General features: G+C 44.0%; 1 protein-coding gene across 1 annotated transcript in view; it reads left to right on the top strand.

Moving 5' to 3' along the window:
• Window positions 1-17,044, top strand: part of kif23 (kinesin family member 23) — a 45,907-nt gene that overhangs the window by 2,462 nt on the left and 26,401 nt on the right. The window contains 10 exon segments of the mRNA XM_024142355.2: window positions 5,256-5,425; window positions 5,627-5,693; window positions 6,311-6,439; window positions 6,889-6,994; window positions 7,670-7,806; window positions 7,978-8,090; window positions 11,907-12,077; window positions 14,957-15,006; window positions 15,009-15,029; window positions 15,032-15,067. Coding sequence (XP_023998123.2) covers window positions 5,412-5,425; window positions 5,627-5,693; window positions 6,311-6,439; window positions 6,889-6,994; window positions 7,670-7,806; window positions 7,978-8,090; window positions 11,907-12,077; window positions 14,957-15,006; window positions 15,009-15,029; window positions 15,032-15,067 — 844 coding nt within the window. The 5' untranslated portion in view covers window positions 5,256-5,411.

A 17,044-nucleotide genomic window follows, 5' to 3' on the forward strand; every position in this document is an offset into this window, starting at 1 on the left:
GTTCCAACCGCCGTGTCTTTGTGAGACGCAGAGTAGGTGAACCGATGATCTCTGCATTTCAGTTCCACCATGAAGCATGCAGGAGGAGGTGTGATGATGTGGGGTGCTTTGCTGGTACATGTCAGTCATTTATTTAGAATTCAAGGCATCCCATCTGGGTTGTGCTTATGGGACTATCTATTGTTTTTTAACAGGACAATGACCCAAAACACACCTCCAGGCTTATAAGGGCTATTGACCAAGGAGAGTGATGGAGTGCTGCATCAGATGACCTGGCCACAATCACCCAACCTCAACCCAATTGAGATGGTTTGGGATGAGTTGGACCGCAGAGTGAAGGAAAAGCAGCCAACAAGTGCTCAGCAAATGTGGGAACTCCTTCAAGACTGTTGGAAAAGCATTCCAGGCTATTTAGAATTCAAGGCATCCCATCTGGGTTGTGCTTAGTGGGACTATCATTTGTTTTTTAACAGGACAATGACCCAAAACACACCTCCAGGCTTTATAAGGGCTATTTGACCAAGGAGAGTGATGGAGTGCTGCATCAGATGACCTGGCCTCCACAATCACACGACCTCAACCCAATTGAGATGGTTTGGGATGAGTTGGACCGCAGAGTGAAGGAAAAGCAGCCAACAAGTGCTCAGCAAATGTGGGAACTCCTTCAAGACTGTTGGAAAAGCATTCCAGGTGACTACCTCATGAAGCTGGTTGAATGCCAAGATTGTGCAAAGGGTGGCTACTTTGAAGAATATAAAATAGATTTTGATTTGTTTAACACTTTTTTCGTTACTACATGATTCCATATGTGTTATTTCATAGTTCTGATGTCTTCACTATTATTCTACAATGTAGAAAATAGTAAAAATAAAGAAAAAACCTTGAATGAGTAGATGTGTCCAAACTTTGGACTGGTACTGTATATATTTGTTTAAACGAATTATCATCAGCAACAGAGGTATACAGAACACCTGAAACACAACCAATACTTTGAAACACAGTGATCAACATTGTAAGACATATTTCAAACATTTGTGGATTTCTATCTATTGTGGTGTCAATCATGATTGTCCATGTTTATTTCTATTCCAGCATTTGCTTTGTTTGTCAATGAAAGTTTTGAATAAAAAAACATGGTTCGAACAACTAAAATATAATAATTCAAATCAAATCAAACTTTATTTGTCACATGCGCCGAATACAACAAGTGTAGACCTTACTGTGAAATCCTTACTTACAAGCCCTTAAACAGTGCAGTTCAAAAATAWWTAWAWWWWWTTTTTTGCCAAATAAACTAAAGTAAAAAGATTATAAAAAGTAACACAATAATATAACAATAACGAGGCCTAATAACACCTATATACAGGGTATTACGGTACAGAGTCGGTGTGGAGGCTATATACAGGGTGTTACGGTACAGAGTCAGTGTGGAGGCTATATACAGGGGGTACCGGTACAAAGTCAGTGTGGAGGCTGTAAACAGGGGGTACCGGCACCGAGTCAGTGTGGAGGCTATATACAGGGGGTACCGGTACAGAGTCAATGTGGAGGCTATATACAGGGGGTACCGGTACCGAGTCAGTGTGGAGGCTATATACAGGGGGTACAGGTTAGAGGTCATTTGTACATGTARGTAGGGGTGAAGGGACTGATAGATATAGATAATAAACAGCGAGTAACAGCAGTGGTGGTCTGCTTGAAACATGTAGGTATTACAGACTCAGTCAGGGAGAAGTTGAAAATGTCAGTGAAGACACTTGACAGTTGGTCCGCGCATGCTTTGAGTACACGTCCTGGTAATCCATGATTTATTTCAGCTTTTATTTCTTTCCTCACATTCCCATTGGGTCAGAAGTTTACATACACTCAATTAGTATTTGGTAGAATTGCCTTTAAATTGTTTAACTTGGGTCAAACATTTTGGGTAGCCTTCTACAAGCTTCCCACAATAAGTTGGGTGAATTTTGGCCCATTCCTCCTGACAGAGCTGGTGTAACTGAGTCAGGTTTGTAGGCCTCCTTGCTCGCACACGCTTTTTCAGTTCTGCCCATACATTTTCTATATGATTGTGATGGCCACTCCAATACCTTGACTTTGTTGTCCTTAAGCCATTTTGCCACAACTTTGGAAGTATGCTTGGGGACCATTGTCCATTTGGAAGACCCATTTGCGACCAAGCTTTAACTTCTTGACTGATGTCTTGAGATGTTGCTTCAATATATCCACCAAATGTTCCTCCCTCATGATGCCATCTATTTTGTGAAGTGGATCAGTCACTCCTGCAGCAAAGCACCCCCACAACATGATGCTGCCACCCCCGTGCTTCACGGTGGGGATGGTGTTCTTCGGCTTGCAAGCCTCCCCCTTTTCCCTTCAAACATAACGATGGTCATTATGACCAAACAGTTATATATTTTTTTCCTCAGACCAGAGGACATTTCTCCCCATGTGCAGTTGCAAACCGTAGTCTGGCTTTTTTTATGGCGGTTTTGGAGCAGTGGCTTCTTCCTTGCTGAGCGGCCTTTCAGGTTATGTCGATATAGGACTCCTTTTACTGTGGATATAGATACTTTAGTACCCGTTTCCTCCAGCATCTTCACAAGGTCCTTTGCTGTTGTTCTGGGATTGATATGCACTTTTCGCACCAAAGTATGTTCATCTCTAGGAGACAGAACGCATCTCCTTCCTGAGCGGTATGACGGCTGCGTGGTTCCATGGTGTTTATACTTGCGTACTATTGTTTGTACAGATGAACGTGGTACCTTCAGGCGGTACCTTCAATTGCTCCCAAGGATGAACCAGACTTGTGGAGGTCTACAATGTTTTTCTGAGGTCTTGGCTGATTTCTTTTGATTTTCCCAAGATGTCAAGCAAAGAGGTACTGAGTTTGAAGGTAGGCCTTGAAATACATCCACAGGTACACCTCCAATTGACTCAAATGATGTCAATTAGCCTATCAGAAGCTTCTAAAGCCATGACATCAATTTCTGGAATTTTCCAAGCTATTTAAAGGCACAGTAAACTTAGTGTCTGTAAACTTCTGACCCACTGGAATTTTGATACAGTGAATTATAAGTGAAATAATCTGTCTGTAAACAATTGTTGGAAAAATTACTTGTGTCATGCACAGATGTCCTAACTGTGTTCAAAACACTCTTCCTTAACCACGTCTCAGTAATGACCAACACATCTGGATTGGAGCTGTGAACCCACACTTTCAATTGATCCATTTTAGGTAATAAGCTTCTAGTGTTAACGTGCAGAACACCCAGGCTTTTAYGAGATCAGAAATCAGTGAAGCAGATATCATATCAGAGCACAAGTCAGAATTGGGGCTAGCAACAGTAGATGGGCCAGGGTGTAATGCACATTTCCAGATATCATCAACAGTAATACAATCAGGGCACGGCAGAGGACAGGGAGAGCTCTGCAGTGCTGATTTATGACATCTGAATGTGCATCAGATGGAAACAAGATCATATTGTACAGCAATTTCATCAGGTAACACGAATACAAAGCCGGCGAGAGGTGGTTAGAATAGGATGGGAGGCCAAAAGTCTGAGTAACCAATAGAGAGTCAGAGTCTCGAGTGAGGGAACAAACATAGTCTGTCCCACGGTTGGCTAAAAAAGCAAGTTCATAGTCAACAAAGCATGCAGGAGTCATGAGGCAAATAGCATAAAGCACAAGAAAAAAATATAACGACTTGGGGCTAGCCATTGTAAGTTCAGAGTCCCTCGCCCCAACAGTGTGCTGGAGGCGAGCGAAAGCTCGGGAGAGAGGGGGGAGTGTGGTGGAGGTACCTGTACCATACAGGGGGAGATAGGCCAGGGCAGATGGTGAACAGATCGCAAGGTGGAATCCAAGCAGCAGTGCAGCAGGCAACCGGGAGGTTTCTCCATTCCTCTACCTTGACTTCTGCTTTGATTTGTCAGGTGCATTTGACAGATCTGTCCAATACAGATGTAGGATATGATATCCGATGCCTCAACTCTAAATGAATGGAAAATACAGGCACAGAATGAAATAATACCTCGTTATATGTACATATCTACCTCATTAACTCGTACCCCTCCACATCGACTCGGTACTGGTACCCCGTGTATATAGCCAAGTTATCATTCGTTACTCATTGTGTATTTATTATTACGTGTTTTACTTTTCTCTATTTTATTTCTCTCTGCATTGTTGTGAAGGGCTCGTAAGCATTTCACTGTTACACCTGTTGTTTACGAAGCATGTGACGAATAAACATTTATTTGACATTATTTATGGAAATTAGMAGTTGTGGAAAAAGTACCCAGTTGTCATACATKAGTAAAARTAAAGATACCTTTAATAGAAAATGACTCAAGTAAAAGTTACCCAGTAAAATACTACTTGAGTAAAAGTCTAAAACTATTTGGTTTTAAGTATACTTAAGTATCAAAAGTAAAAGTAATTGCAAAAATATACTTAAGTAGGCAATCCAAACAGCACAATTGTTTTTATTTTTTATTTATGGATAGTCAAGGACACACTCCAACACCTAATTTATAAATGAAGCATGTGTGTTTAGTGAGTCTGCCGCATCAGAGGCAGTAGGGATGACCAGGGATGAATTGAACCATTTTCCTGTCCTGTTAAGCATTCCAAATGTAATGAGTACTTTTGGGTGTCAGGGAAAATGTATGGAGTAAAAAGTACAATATTTGTTTTAGGAATGTAGTGAAGTAAAAGTTGTCAAAAATATAAATAGTAAAATAAAGTACAGATACCCAGAAAAACGACTTAAGTAGTACTTTAAAGTATTTTTACTTAAGTACTTTCCACCACTGAAAATTAGACCTTTCCAATTAATTTGTGACTGATGAAATGGACTTATCTCAACACGAATACAAACATACACACTTTTTGGTAACTATCACTTTAATTTAGGAACAAAATTGGAATCAACCACACAGATCGACATAGCTTATTAAACTCACATTTACTGGAGTTAGATGGTTGCACAAGAACAAACGACAAGGGTAGGGGGCAAGGGCAGACAGTCAGACTGGCTATGTAATGTGTGTTCTTCAAATTACTTTAAAATACATTACCAAGTCAAGTTCAACATATTTGTTGAGCTCCTTGTTCTTCGTTTTTTGACAATTACCATGCATACACCACACGTGTTTAGTACCTTCTCTGTGAGTTACACCTTCTACCCAGTAGGCGGCAGTGTTGTATAAATGGCTTTTATTTGGAAGTTCCGCACTTTTTTCGTTTACCAGAAATAGTTGGGAGGAACTTCCGTTGGTTCAGTCTCCGCTGATTGGTTGAATTTGAAAAATATTTAGTCCGCGAGGTGAGTGGAGGGAACGTTCGAACTGGAGGAGCAGGAAGCGAGAAGGACGAGGTGAAAGAAAATCAAACGATAACAATTCACCATGATACGACCTATGTGAGTAGAAATGTTACGATTTCAATAAAACATGATTTATTATTAAAGTTATTTGCAAAAAAACCAATATCTTTAGCCAGCTAGTTTCGTAATCTAACGTCGTCCAGTTGTCGTTAGTTTGCTAATTCTAGCCAACTAGGTCAACTAAGGCTAACTTGCTAACATGGTTACCTGTTTTGGGGTTTTCATTTGATTGTTTAGGAAGCCTAAAACCCCCCGTAGACCTGTTCCGAAGAAGCCATCCAGCAACCAGAAAGATCCTGTTGGTGTAAGTAAACGACAGAACATTCCTTACTAACTAGTCAGCACATTTTGAAAAATGTATCTGCCACTGAGTTAAACTCTGATTGGGTTCATGATTTCCTCAATTCTCTTGCATGGCAAGAATAACTTAATTTAATCCATTTGCAAACATACAGTTATATATATGAGTTACTCAAGTTCTATGATCAAGCTACAGCAGAGCCACATTCATGTATTGTATATCTGGAGACAGGTGGGTTGGGGACCTGATCTGGCTGCATCATCACATTGAACTTGTGTCCATGGAATTAATCTAATTAGGAAATTGGCTAGCTATATGATTCAGCCACCTTAAGCCAATGAAAACCATGTCTGTAAGTGTTGGATAAAGTGTGTCCCAAATGGCAACCAATTAGCAACATAGTGCACTCCTTTTGACCAGAGCCCTATGCTTCCTRGTCAAAAYGAGTGTACTATATAGGTCAGAATTAGTGCACTAAATAGGGAATATGTTGCTATTTGGAGCTCAGACTTTATGCACTACTAGAGAAAGAGTTGGGGGACCTCAGGCCACTCCCACAGGACCAGTCTGAGGTTCATCACATTGTGTTAGCTGTAGTTATTGTTTTGGTGTTGTCTCAGGTTTACTGTCGTGTGAGACCTCTTGGAGTGGAGGATGAGGAGTGTTGTATTGAGGTGATCAGCAACACCACCATCCAGCTACACGCTCCTGACGGACTCAAAGCCAACAGGAATGGAGAGTTCAAGGAGGTATGTCTGTCTGTGAAACCTCTGTGTGACATGTATTTGTGAAATCTTTGCTTTTTCCTTTGCTGCTGAAGAAGAAGAAACTGAAAAGCATGAGTTGACAGACACCCTAAGAATGTAGGAGTGCTGATTAACCCTTTACACCCGTACCCATATACGGGTTGTACATGGCATATTTGGGCACTGGTTAACCCTTTACACCCGTACCCATATATGGGTTGTACATGGCATATTTGGGCACTGGTTAACCCTTTACATATATTTAGTCCAGTTTGATTTCAGGCTGTAACACAACAAAATATGGAATAAGTCAAGGGGTATGAATACTTTCTGCAGACACTGTTACCCTGTTTTTCATGTCTGTCATTGAAGCTTAACAAGGTGCTGTATGTGTAGTAGGATCAGACAGAAGGCTATCGCCCAAATCTCTGACACCCACTTTGCTTTGACAGACGCAGTACTCCTTCAAGAAGGTGTTCTGCATCAAGACGTCCCAGGTGGAATTGTTTCAGGATGTTGCCAAGCCCCTCGTTGATGACCTCATTCACAGTAAAAATGGTAAGGGGAAAAACCGGTTCATCTTCTGTTCTGTTGACAACAGCTGGTCATCTGTGATCAGAGGCTCGCCACTCTTCAGCTGCTGTTTGACAGGAAGATAAACAGGCCCCTGCAGTTTTATACAGTGGAATGTTATTACAAGGTCAGGGTCAATAAAACCTGAGGATGCATTCAAGTGTGTCTGTATTTCTCTCTCTTTCACGACTTGACTTGTACCCTGTATTGGTATGTTAATGGAGGTGAACTGCGTACATGAGTTCTAGACGGATTGTTTAGCAACAAAACCTCAACTATGGTAAAACAGACTGGGTTGGCTGAGATTAACAACATGTAAACTATAATTTGTCTCCAATGTTTATTGAAAACAAATACATTTGCACAATGAGCACTTGTCTCAGTACATCGTTATAGTTGTTGGTTATCTAGATAGCTAATTTTAGCCATATTAGCATAGACATGACATCAGTCAACACCTCAAAACAAGACATGGTATCAACAATGAGATGAAACGAGCCACCTAGGATTCTCCACTTGGCAGCTTGTTGTCATTGTTGCTCGCTGTCATTGCAAAATGTTTTGCTACGGTGTGCACTAATGTATGTACGACACTGGAATGTCTTGCCGTCTCGTGTTGCATGTCTGTTAATCAGGGTGTCTATTCTTTTCCTCCTCCAGGTCTACTGTTTACCTATGGGGTGACGGGCAGTGGGAAGACCTTCACTATGACTGGGGCTCCAGGACAGGGAGGCCTCCTGCCCCGCTCCCTAGACATGATCTTCAACAGCATCGGCCCTTACCAGGCCAAACGATTCGTAAGAGAAATAAGAAACATTTGGATTTTATTTATGTTTTCGTCTTCAAAGCTGGTCTAAAGTCCATAATACATACCATGTGTTATAATGATCTTGAGACTTGGTTAGAGAAATCTCCCAGCTTGGATCCATATTGAATGGGACAGTATTTAATTCCACTGTGATGTGCAGGTGTTAAAGACCGATGATAAGAATGGTGTGGAGGTCCAGACTCAGGTGGATGCTCTGTTGGAGCGACAGAAGAGGGAAAACCAGCCAACTGTTGTCCCTAAAACACCCTCCAGGTGAGGTTCTGTTGTAACGAGGAAGCCTGAAACTCAATCTGTCTTTATATCGATGATCCTCAAACATATTTTCCCTGTGTGATTGTAATACTGTATGTCAATGGAATGTGTTTAATTAATTATTAATTATATTAAATATCACAGTGGCTGGTAGATTTTGACTGGTTAAATATCACAGTGGCTGGTAGATTTTTGACTGTTGTTAATCATCTTACAGTTAGTGGCCTGGACGCTTTTGACTGTTAACATATCACCGTGGCTGGTAGATCTTTTTTGGAACTCACGAGATCTACCACTATCACCAGTGGCTGGTAGACTTTGACTGTGTAAGTAGTCACACCGTGGTCTGGAGATCTTTTGACTGGTTCAAATATCACAAGTGGCTGGTAAGAGTGTTTGAACTGGTTTAGTATCACATGTGGCTGGTATTAGAGTTTTGACCTGGTTAATAGTCCACAGTGGCTGGGTAGATCGTTTGACTGTGTTAATATATCACAGTGGCCTGGTAGAATTACTGTTAATTAACAGTGGGCGTTTTGTTTTAGTTATGGAGTAAAAAACATTGTCTGTCTAGATTTATGACTGGTTAAATATCACAGTGGCTGGTAGATTTTGACTGGTTAAATATCACAGGGCTGGTAGATTTTGACTGGTTTAAATATCACAGTGGCTGGTAGATTTTGACTGTGTAAAAATATCACAGTGGCTGGTAGATTTTGACTGGTTAATATTCACATGCGGTGTGTAGATTTTGACTGGTTAATATCACAGTGGCTGGTAGATTTTGACTGGTTAAATATCACAGTGGCTGGTAGATTTGACTGGTTAAATATCACAGTGGCTGGTAGATTTGACTGGTTAAATATCACAGTGGCTGGTAGATTTTGACTGGTTAATATAATTCACGTGGCTGGTAGATTTTGACTGGTTAAATATCACAGTGGCTGGTAGATTTGACTGGTAAAATATCACAGTGGCTGGTAGATTTTGACTGGTTAAATATCAAGTGGCTGGTAGATTTTGACTGGTTAAATATCACAGTGGCTGGTAGATTCTGACTGGTTAAATATCAGGCTTAGATGCGCCGCTGGTTGGAACAGAAATGTACATTTTTATGCCCTGGTAAGGTACTGTTATTGTAAAACTGAATGTGTCTGTCTAGTGTTTCCAGGCAGGGCTGGGTGGATCCAGAGACATCCATTGTGCAATATGTAGGTGGTAAAAAAATGTGTCTGTGGTGTTTTCACCAGCGGTTGGAACCGGTTCAGGGAACTAGAAAGTTACATTTTTAGAGGATACTGTAACCGGAGACAGAAGTGATCTATACTGTTCCAGAACAGAACTGTTATTTTAAAAGCATGGGAACTTCATAACATTATTTGGCGTTCTGGGCATTTTTTTCCAGTCCACAAAAACGCAACAAAAGTCTCTATGGAAAGTCCTCTCTCTGTCACCAGAACTTGTTCCAGTGTCCTGCCTGCCAGCTGGATCTTTACCAGGGGGTGTGTAGGTCCCCGTCCCCCTCCCCTTCTGGAGCACAGCCTACTGTAGCCCCTTCTGGAGCACAGCTCTAATGTAGCCCCTCCCCCTCCGGAGCACAGCCTACTGTAGCCCTCCTCCTCCCTCCGGCATGCAGCACAACTGTATTGCCCTCTCGCCCCCCCTCCGGAGACAACCCTATCTGTAGCCCTCCCCCTCTCCGAAGCACATCCTACTGTAGCCCCCTCCCTTTCCCCTCTGGAGCAGCACATCCTACTTTGTATGTGCCCTTCCCCTTCCGGAGCACATGCCTATCCGGTAGTCTCCCTCTCCCCCTCCGCAGCACAGCCTGCTGGTATGCTCCCTCACCCCCTCTTGAGCGTATCAGCCTAGCTGTAGCCCCTTCCCTCTCCGGAAGCACAGCCTACTGTAGCCCTCCCCCGTTCCTGGGAGTCACATCCTTATGGTCTTACTTGTACCCTCCCCCTTCCGGAGCACAGCCTATTCTAGTAGCTCTTCCTCCCCGTTTCCCGGAGGCACAAACCTACCTGTAGCGCCTTCACCCTTCTGGAGCTAGCATCCTAATACTGTAGGCCTCCCTCCCCTCCGGAGTGCACAGCCTAGCTGTAGGCCTCTCCTCCTCGCCGGAGCACAGCCTTACTGTAGCCCCTCCCCCTCCCGGAGCACAGCCAGACTGTAGCCCCCCTCCCCTCCCGGAGCACAGCCTACGTAAGTTCCCTCCGGCCTCCGGAGCAAAAAGCCTATCTTGTAGCTCACCGTCCTCCGGCACATGCCTACTGGTAGCCCTCTCTCCCGGACTATTCTAGCCTATTCTTGTATGCCTTTCCTCCCCCTTTGTTTCTGGAGCACAGCCTACTGTAAGCCCTCCCTCTGGCCTTCCTGAAGTCACGGCTATTATGGTCAGCCCCTCTTGGAGCACAGCCTATGTGGCCTCCTCGCCTTCCTGGACAGCATCGAGCCTATGCTGTGTAGCCCGCGGTCTCACCCTTGGCGCTTCCTGAGGTAGCACACAGCCTACTGTCGTCCGCTCTCCCTCCGGTTTCGGAGCCGATGTGTGCTTCGCTTTACTCCATGTAGCCTCCTCCGCTCCCGGAGTCACAGCCCGTACTGGTTAGCCGGTCCTCCCCCGGAGCACCCTACTTGTAGCCCCTCTCTGGCTCCGGAGCACAGCCTACTGTAGCCCTCCCCCTCTGGAGCACAGCCTAAATTGTAGCCCCTCTGGAGCACAGCCTATGTGCTCCCCCCCTTCCGGAGCACAGCCACTGTTACGCCCTCCCCCTCCGGAGCCATAGCACTGACCCCTCCCCCTCCGGAGCACAGCCTACTGTACCCCTCCGGAGCACAGCCTACGTAGCCCTCTCCGGAGCACAGCCTACTGTATGCCCTCCCCACGAGCACAGCCTACTGTAGCCCTCCGGCCACAGCCTACTGCTACGCCCTCCGAGCACACCTACTGTAGCCCCTCCGGAGCACAGCTCTAACGTAGCCCCTCCCCTCCGGAGCCCACACCTAATGTACCCGCTCCGGAGCAACAGCGCATCCTGTAGCCCCCTCCCCTCTGGAGGCACAGGCCTAATGTAGCCCCTCCGAGGCACAGCTAGGCTTAACCTCCCTCCCCCTGGAGCACAGCTACCTGTAGCGCCCTCCCCCCCGGGGCACAGTCTATCTGAACTGACGTTAGGGGAAAACAATTTATAAGAGAAGAATGGAGTAACTTTTCCAATGTTATTTAAGGATATTATAGTTATCATGTTTCACGTTGGATTTATTAACTACAAGAAGTTTAAGATTTGTTTTTTAATCCTGGTGCCGCTTGTTAGCTAGCTAGCTCTGGTCCATCATTAAGTGAACTCCAGGAAGTTCAGACATTCAACGTTCCTCCATAGAAGACGCTCCTCTTAGGTATAATTCTGTGGGACTAATTCAGATAATGATGTCATAACAAGATGCCCAGTGCTTCAAGCCTCCTCCGCTACCCTCACTTGCTCTCTCCCCACCCGCAAAATGTCGCGTCTCACGTTCTACACCTGTCTATCGCCCATGTAAACAAATACAGCTTTGCACGCGCCATAGCAAGCTGCTCTATCCGCACTGATTGGTGAAGTCATTTAATGTTGAGCTGAAGGTGAATAAATGATTCTTTCAGAGGTTTAAAATGGAACAAAGGCACAATATAAACTGGTATTTTTTTTTTGTGTTCGATCCAATTCAGAACTTTATTTTGTGTGTCGGAACGGTTGAACAAAAAATAATTATGGTTCTGTTCAGAACGGAACGATTCCAGATTTAATTTTGGTTCCAACCCCTGGTTTCCAGGCAGAGGCTGGACCCAGAGTTTACAGACATGATCAASCCAGAGGAGGCCTGCAGGGTGGACGGGGTGGACGAGGACAGTAGCTACAGTGTGTTTGTGTCCTACATCGAGATCTACAACAACTATATCTATGATCTGCTGGAAGAAGCCCCCTACGACCCCATCAAACCCAAGTACGACAGTTACAGCAGATAGAATGGATATCGTTTTTTATTTTTCATGTTTCGGTCTGTAGATATGGCAAGCATAACTAGTGAAATGATGGATTAAAATCCTGCCTCAGCATATTTAATTTCTCAGAATAACCCTAGATGAGGCTAAATCCTAAAATACAGTGCATTCAGACACCTTCACTTTTTCCACATTTTATTACGTTACAGCATTATACTAAAATGGATTTTAAAAAATCCTCATCAATCTACACACAATACCCCATAATGACAAAGCAAAAACAAGTTTTTAGAAATGTTTGTTAAATAAAATACAGCTATCATATTTTACATAAGTATTCTGACCCTTTACTCGGTACTTTGATGAAGCACCTTAGGAAGCGATTACAGCCTCAAGACTTCTTGGGTATGACACTACAAGCTTGGCACACCTGTATTTGGGGTGTTAATCCCATTCTTCTCTGCAGATCCTCTCAAGCTCTGTCAGKTTGGATGGGGAGCGTCGMTGCACAGCTATTTTCAGGTCTCTCCAGAGATGTTAGATCGGGTTCAAGTTCGGGCTCTGGCTGGGCCACTCAAGGACATTCAGAGACTTGTCCTGAAGCCACTCCTGCATTGTCTTGGCTGTGTGCTTAGGGTCGTTGTCCTGTTGGAAGGTGAACCTTCACCCCAGTCTGAGGACCTGAGTTCTGGAGCAGGTTTTCATCAAGGATCTCTCAGTACTTTGCTCCGTTCAACTTTCCCTCGATCCTGACTAGTCTCCCAGTCCCTGCTGCTGAAAAACATCCCCACAGCATGATGCTGCCACCACCATGCTTCACCGTAGGGATGGTGCCAGGTTTCCTTCAAACGTGACATTTGGCATTCATGTCGAAGAGTTCAATAATCAGACCAGAGAATCTTGTTTCTCATTGTCAGAGGCCTTTAGGTGCCTTTTGGAAAACTCCAAGCGGGCTGTCGTTTACCTTTTACTGAGGAGTGGCTTCCGTCTGGCCACTCTACCATAAAGGCCTGATTGGTGGAGTGCTGCAGAGATGGTTGTCCTTCCAGAAGGACAACCATCTCCACAGAAGAACTATGGAGCTCTGTCAGAGTGACAAAGCTTCTTGTTTTGGTACCCTTCCCCAGATCTGTGCCTCAACACAATCCTGTCTCTGTACTCTGCGGACAATTCCTTCGACCTCATGGCTTGGTTTTTCCTCCGACATGCACTGTCAACTGTGGGACCTTATATAGACAGGGGAGTGCCTTTCCAAATCATGTCCAATCAATTGAATTTGGAAAGTCCTTGAGTGGCCCAGCCAAAGAACAGACTTGAATCTCATTTAAAATATGTGGATAGACTTGAAGAATGCTGTTCACCACTGCTTCCCATCTGACTTAACAGAGCTTGAGAAATCTGCAAGGAATAATGGGAGGAAATCCCCAAATCCAGACGACTCAGAGCTGATACAGACATACCCAAGATGACTCAAAGCTGTAATCGCCACCAAAGGTGCTTCTACAAAGTATTGACTCAGGGGTGTGAATACTTATGCAAATTAGATTTCTGTATTTCATTTTTTTTTTTAATTGTAAACATATATATATATATTTTTTTTTTCATTTGTCATTATGGGGTATTGTGATGTCATTATGGGGTATTGTGATGTCATTATGGGGTATTGTGATGTCATTATGGGGTATTGTGTGTAGATCAATTATTTCATCCACTTGGAATTCAGGCTGTAGCACAACAAAATGTGGATAGGTCGAGGGGTATGAATACTTTCTGAAGGCACTGTATGATAATGCTTCATATCAGAGTAGTAGCTATCTCCTGGTCCTGTCAGTCGTAGCCATCTCCTGGTCCTACTGGCTACTGTAAGGTATAGTTTCCCATCAGAGTCGTAGCTATCTCCTGGTCCTATCAGAGTCGTAGCTATCTCCTGGTCCTGGTCCTATCAGAGTCGTAGCTATCTCCTGGTCCTACTGGCTACTGTAAGGGTATAGTTTTCATATTAAAGTAGTTGTTGCAGTCAGATGAAAATGTTCCTGTGTTCCTTACTTTGTTAGGTGGAATGGTGGAGGTACTCCTCAGAGGCAGCCCACCAGGAGTTCATGTATGTCACATATAGAGCATACTCATTTAGCTACATGTATAATATATATATACCCTATACAGAAGCTTGAATGTTGCAACAGGAAGTGTTTTTAGTTCTGTTGGAATTGTCTGTTGTGCTCCTTGTACTTTGTAGTAGCAGATGTGCTAATTTAATCATGTTGAATGTTTTGTTGCTCTGTTTGGTTGCTCTGTTTGGTCTGTTGAATGCTCTGGTATGTTGAATGGTTGTTTGGTATGTTGAATGGTCTGTTTGGTATGTTGAATGCTCTGTTTGGGCTGTTGTAATCTCTGGTATTTTGAATGCTCTGTTTGGGCTGTTGAATGGTCTGTTTGGTATGTTTGAATGCTCTGTTTGGCTGTTGAATGCTCTGGGTATGTTGAATGCTCTGTTTGGCTGTTTGATGTCTGTTGGTAGTTAATGGTCTGTTTGGTATGTTGAATGCTCTGTTTGGGTATGTTTTGAATGCTCTGTTTGGTATGTTGAATGCTCTGTTTGGTATGTTGAATGCTCTGTTTGGTATGTTGAAGCTCTGTTTGTATTTGAATGCTCTGTTTGGTATGTTGAATGCTCTGTTTGGTCTGTTGCTTGTCTTTCTATGTTGCTTTAGTCTTGACTGTCTAATGCTTTTGGCTGTCATAATACACAGCATTAGCCTGGTCCCAGATCTGTTTGTTCTGTTACGAATGACCATAGTTGTTGGCAGACGACACAAACGGATGTTGTACCAGGCTCGCTCAGCAAATTCGGTCAGTTGACTCTCTGTCTCTCTCTCTGTAGAGCGCCTCAGTCTAAGCTCCTAAGAGAGGACCAAAACCACAACATGTATGTGGCGGATGCACCGAGGTAGAAGTTAGTCTACAGAAGAGGCCTTTGAGGTGTTCTGGAGAGGTACGATTGTCTCAAACCTTCACTAGACACGTAACTACATTTTATTCAAGGGCGCAGCCGATTCTGACCGTTTGCACAATTTATGGCGCATTAAAGCCCTTTTTTTACAGCAATACTGTTTTCTTAAAGTGCTTTCCTCGCCTCAGCCACCCAGAGACCAAGTAACTTTTCATACTATCACAACCATCCACTCTGTTTGACTTGGGCCCTATCATGTTCTGAGTAGGTAATAGAGGTTGGTTGGGGTTTGACCCGGGTATCATGTTTCCTGAGTAGGTAATAGAGGTTGGTTGGTGTTTGAGACCCGGGCCCTATCATGTTCCTGAGTAGGTAATAGGGTTGGTTGGGTGTTTGACCGGGCCCTATCATGTTCCTGAGTAGGTAATAGAGGTTGGTTGGGTGTTTGACCCGGGCCCTATCAGTTCTTGAGTAGGTATAGAGGTTGGTTGGGTGTTTGACCCGGGCCTATATCATGTTCCTGAGTAGGTAATAGAGGTTGGTTGGGTGTTTGACCCGGGCCCTATCATGTTCCTGAGTAGGTAATAGAGGTTGGTTGGGTGTTTGACCCGGGCCTATCATGTTCCTGAGTAGGTAATAGAGGTTGGTTGGGTGTTTGACCGGGCCCTATCATGTTCCTGAGTAGGTAATAGAGGTTGGTTGGTGTGTTTGACCCGGGCCTCTATGTTCCTGAGTAGGTAATAGGGTTGGTTGGGTTGTTGACCCGGGCCCTATTCATGTTCCTGAGTAGGTAATAGAGGTTGGTGGGTGATTGGTCGAGCTTGATCTCCTGTTCCTTGTTTATAAGTCGGATTAGAGTTATAACCAACACTCAGGTCAACAGAGAGTCTCTCCCAATGTGATGTTTGTATAGCACACTCAGGTCAACAGAGAGTCTCTCCACAGTGTGTGTTGTATAGCCAACACTCAGCTCAACAGAGAGTCTCTCCACAGTGTGATGTTGTATAGCCAACACTCAGCTCAACAGAGAGTCTCTCCACAGTGTGATGTTGTATAGCAACACTCAGGTCAACAGAGAGTCTGTCTCCCAGTGATGTTGTATAGCCAACACTCAGGTCAACAAGAGAGTAGTCTCTCCCAGTGATGTTGTATAGCAACACTCAGGTCAAAGAGATCTCTCCACAGTGTGATGTTGTATAGCACACTCAGGTCAACAGAGAGTTCTCTCACAGTGATGTTGTATAGCCAACATCAGCTCAACAGAGAGTCTCTCACAAGTGATGTTGTATAGCCAACACTCAGCTCAACAGAGAGTCTCCCACAGTGATGTTGTATGCAACACAGCTAACAGAGATGTCTCGTCCTCACAGTGTGATGTTGTATAGCCAACACTCAGCTCAACAGAGAGTCTCTCCCACAGTGTGATGTTGTATAGCCAACATTCAGTCAACAGAGAGTCTTCTACAGTGTGATGTTGTATAGAACAACTCAGGTCAACAGAGAGTCTCTCACAGTGTGATGTTTGTATAGCCAACTCAGGTCAACGAGAGTTCTCACAGTGATGTTGTATAGCAACACTCAGGTCAACAGAGAGTCTCTCACAGTGATGTTGTATAGCCAACACTCAGGTCAACAGAGAGTCCTCTCCCAGTGATGTTGTATAGCCAACATCAGGTCAACAGAGAGTCTCTCCCACAGTGTGATGTTGTATAGCCAACACTCAGCTCAACAGAGAGTCTCTCCACGTGTGATGTTGTATCAGAACACTCAGGTCAACAGAGAGTCTCAGTGATGTTGTATAGCCACATCAGGTCAACAGAGAGTCTCTCACAGTGTGATGTTGTATAGCAACACTCAGGTCAACAGAGAGTCTCTCACAGTGATGTTGTATAGCCAACACTCAGGTCAACAGAGAGTCTCTCAAGTGATGTTGTATAGCCAACACTCAGGTCAACAGAGAGTCAGTTCTCCAGTGATGTTGTATAGCCACACTCAGTCAACGTAGAGTATCTCACCAGT

Source organism: Salvelinus sp. IW2-2015, unplaced genomic scaffold (assembly GCF_002910315.2).
Source record: "Salvelinus sp. IW2-2015 unplaced genomic scaffold, ASM291031v2 Un_scaffold3099, whole genome shotgun sequence".
NCBI lineage: Eukaryota > Metazoa > Chordata > Actinopteri > Salmoniformes > Salmonidae > Salvelinus > Salvelinus sp. IW2-2015.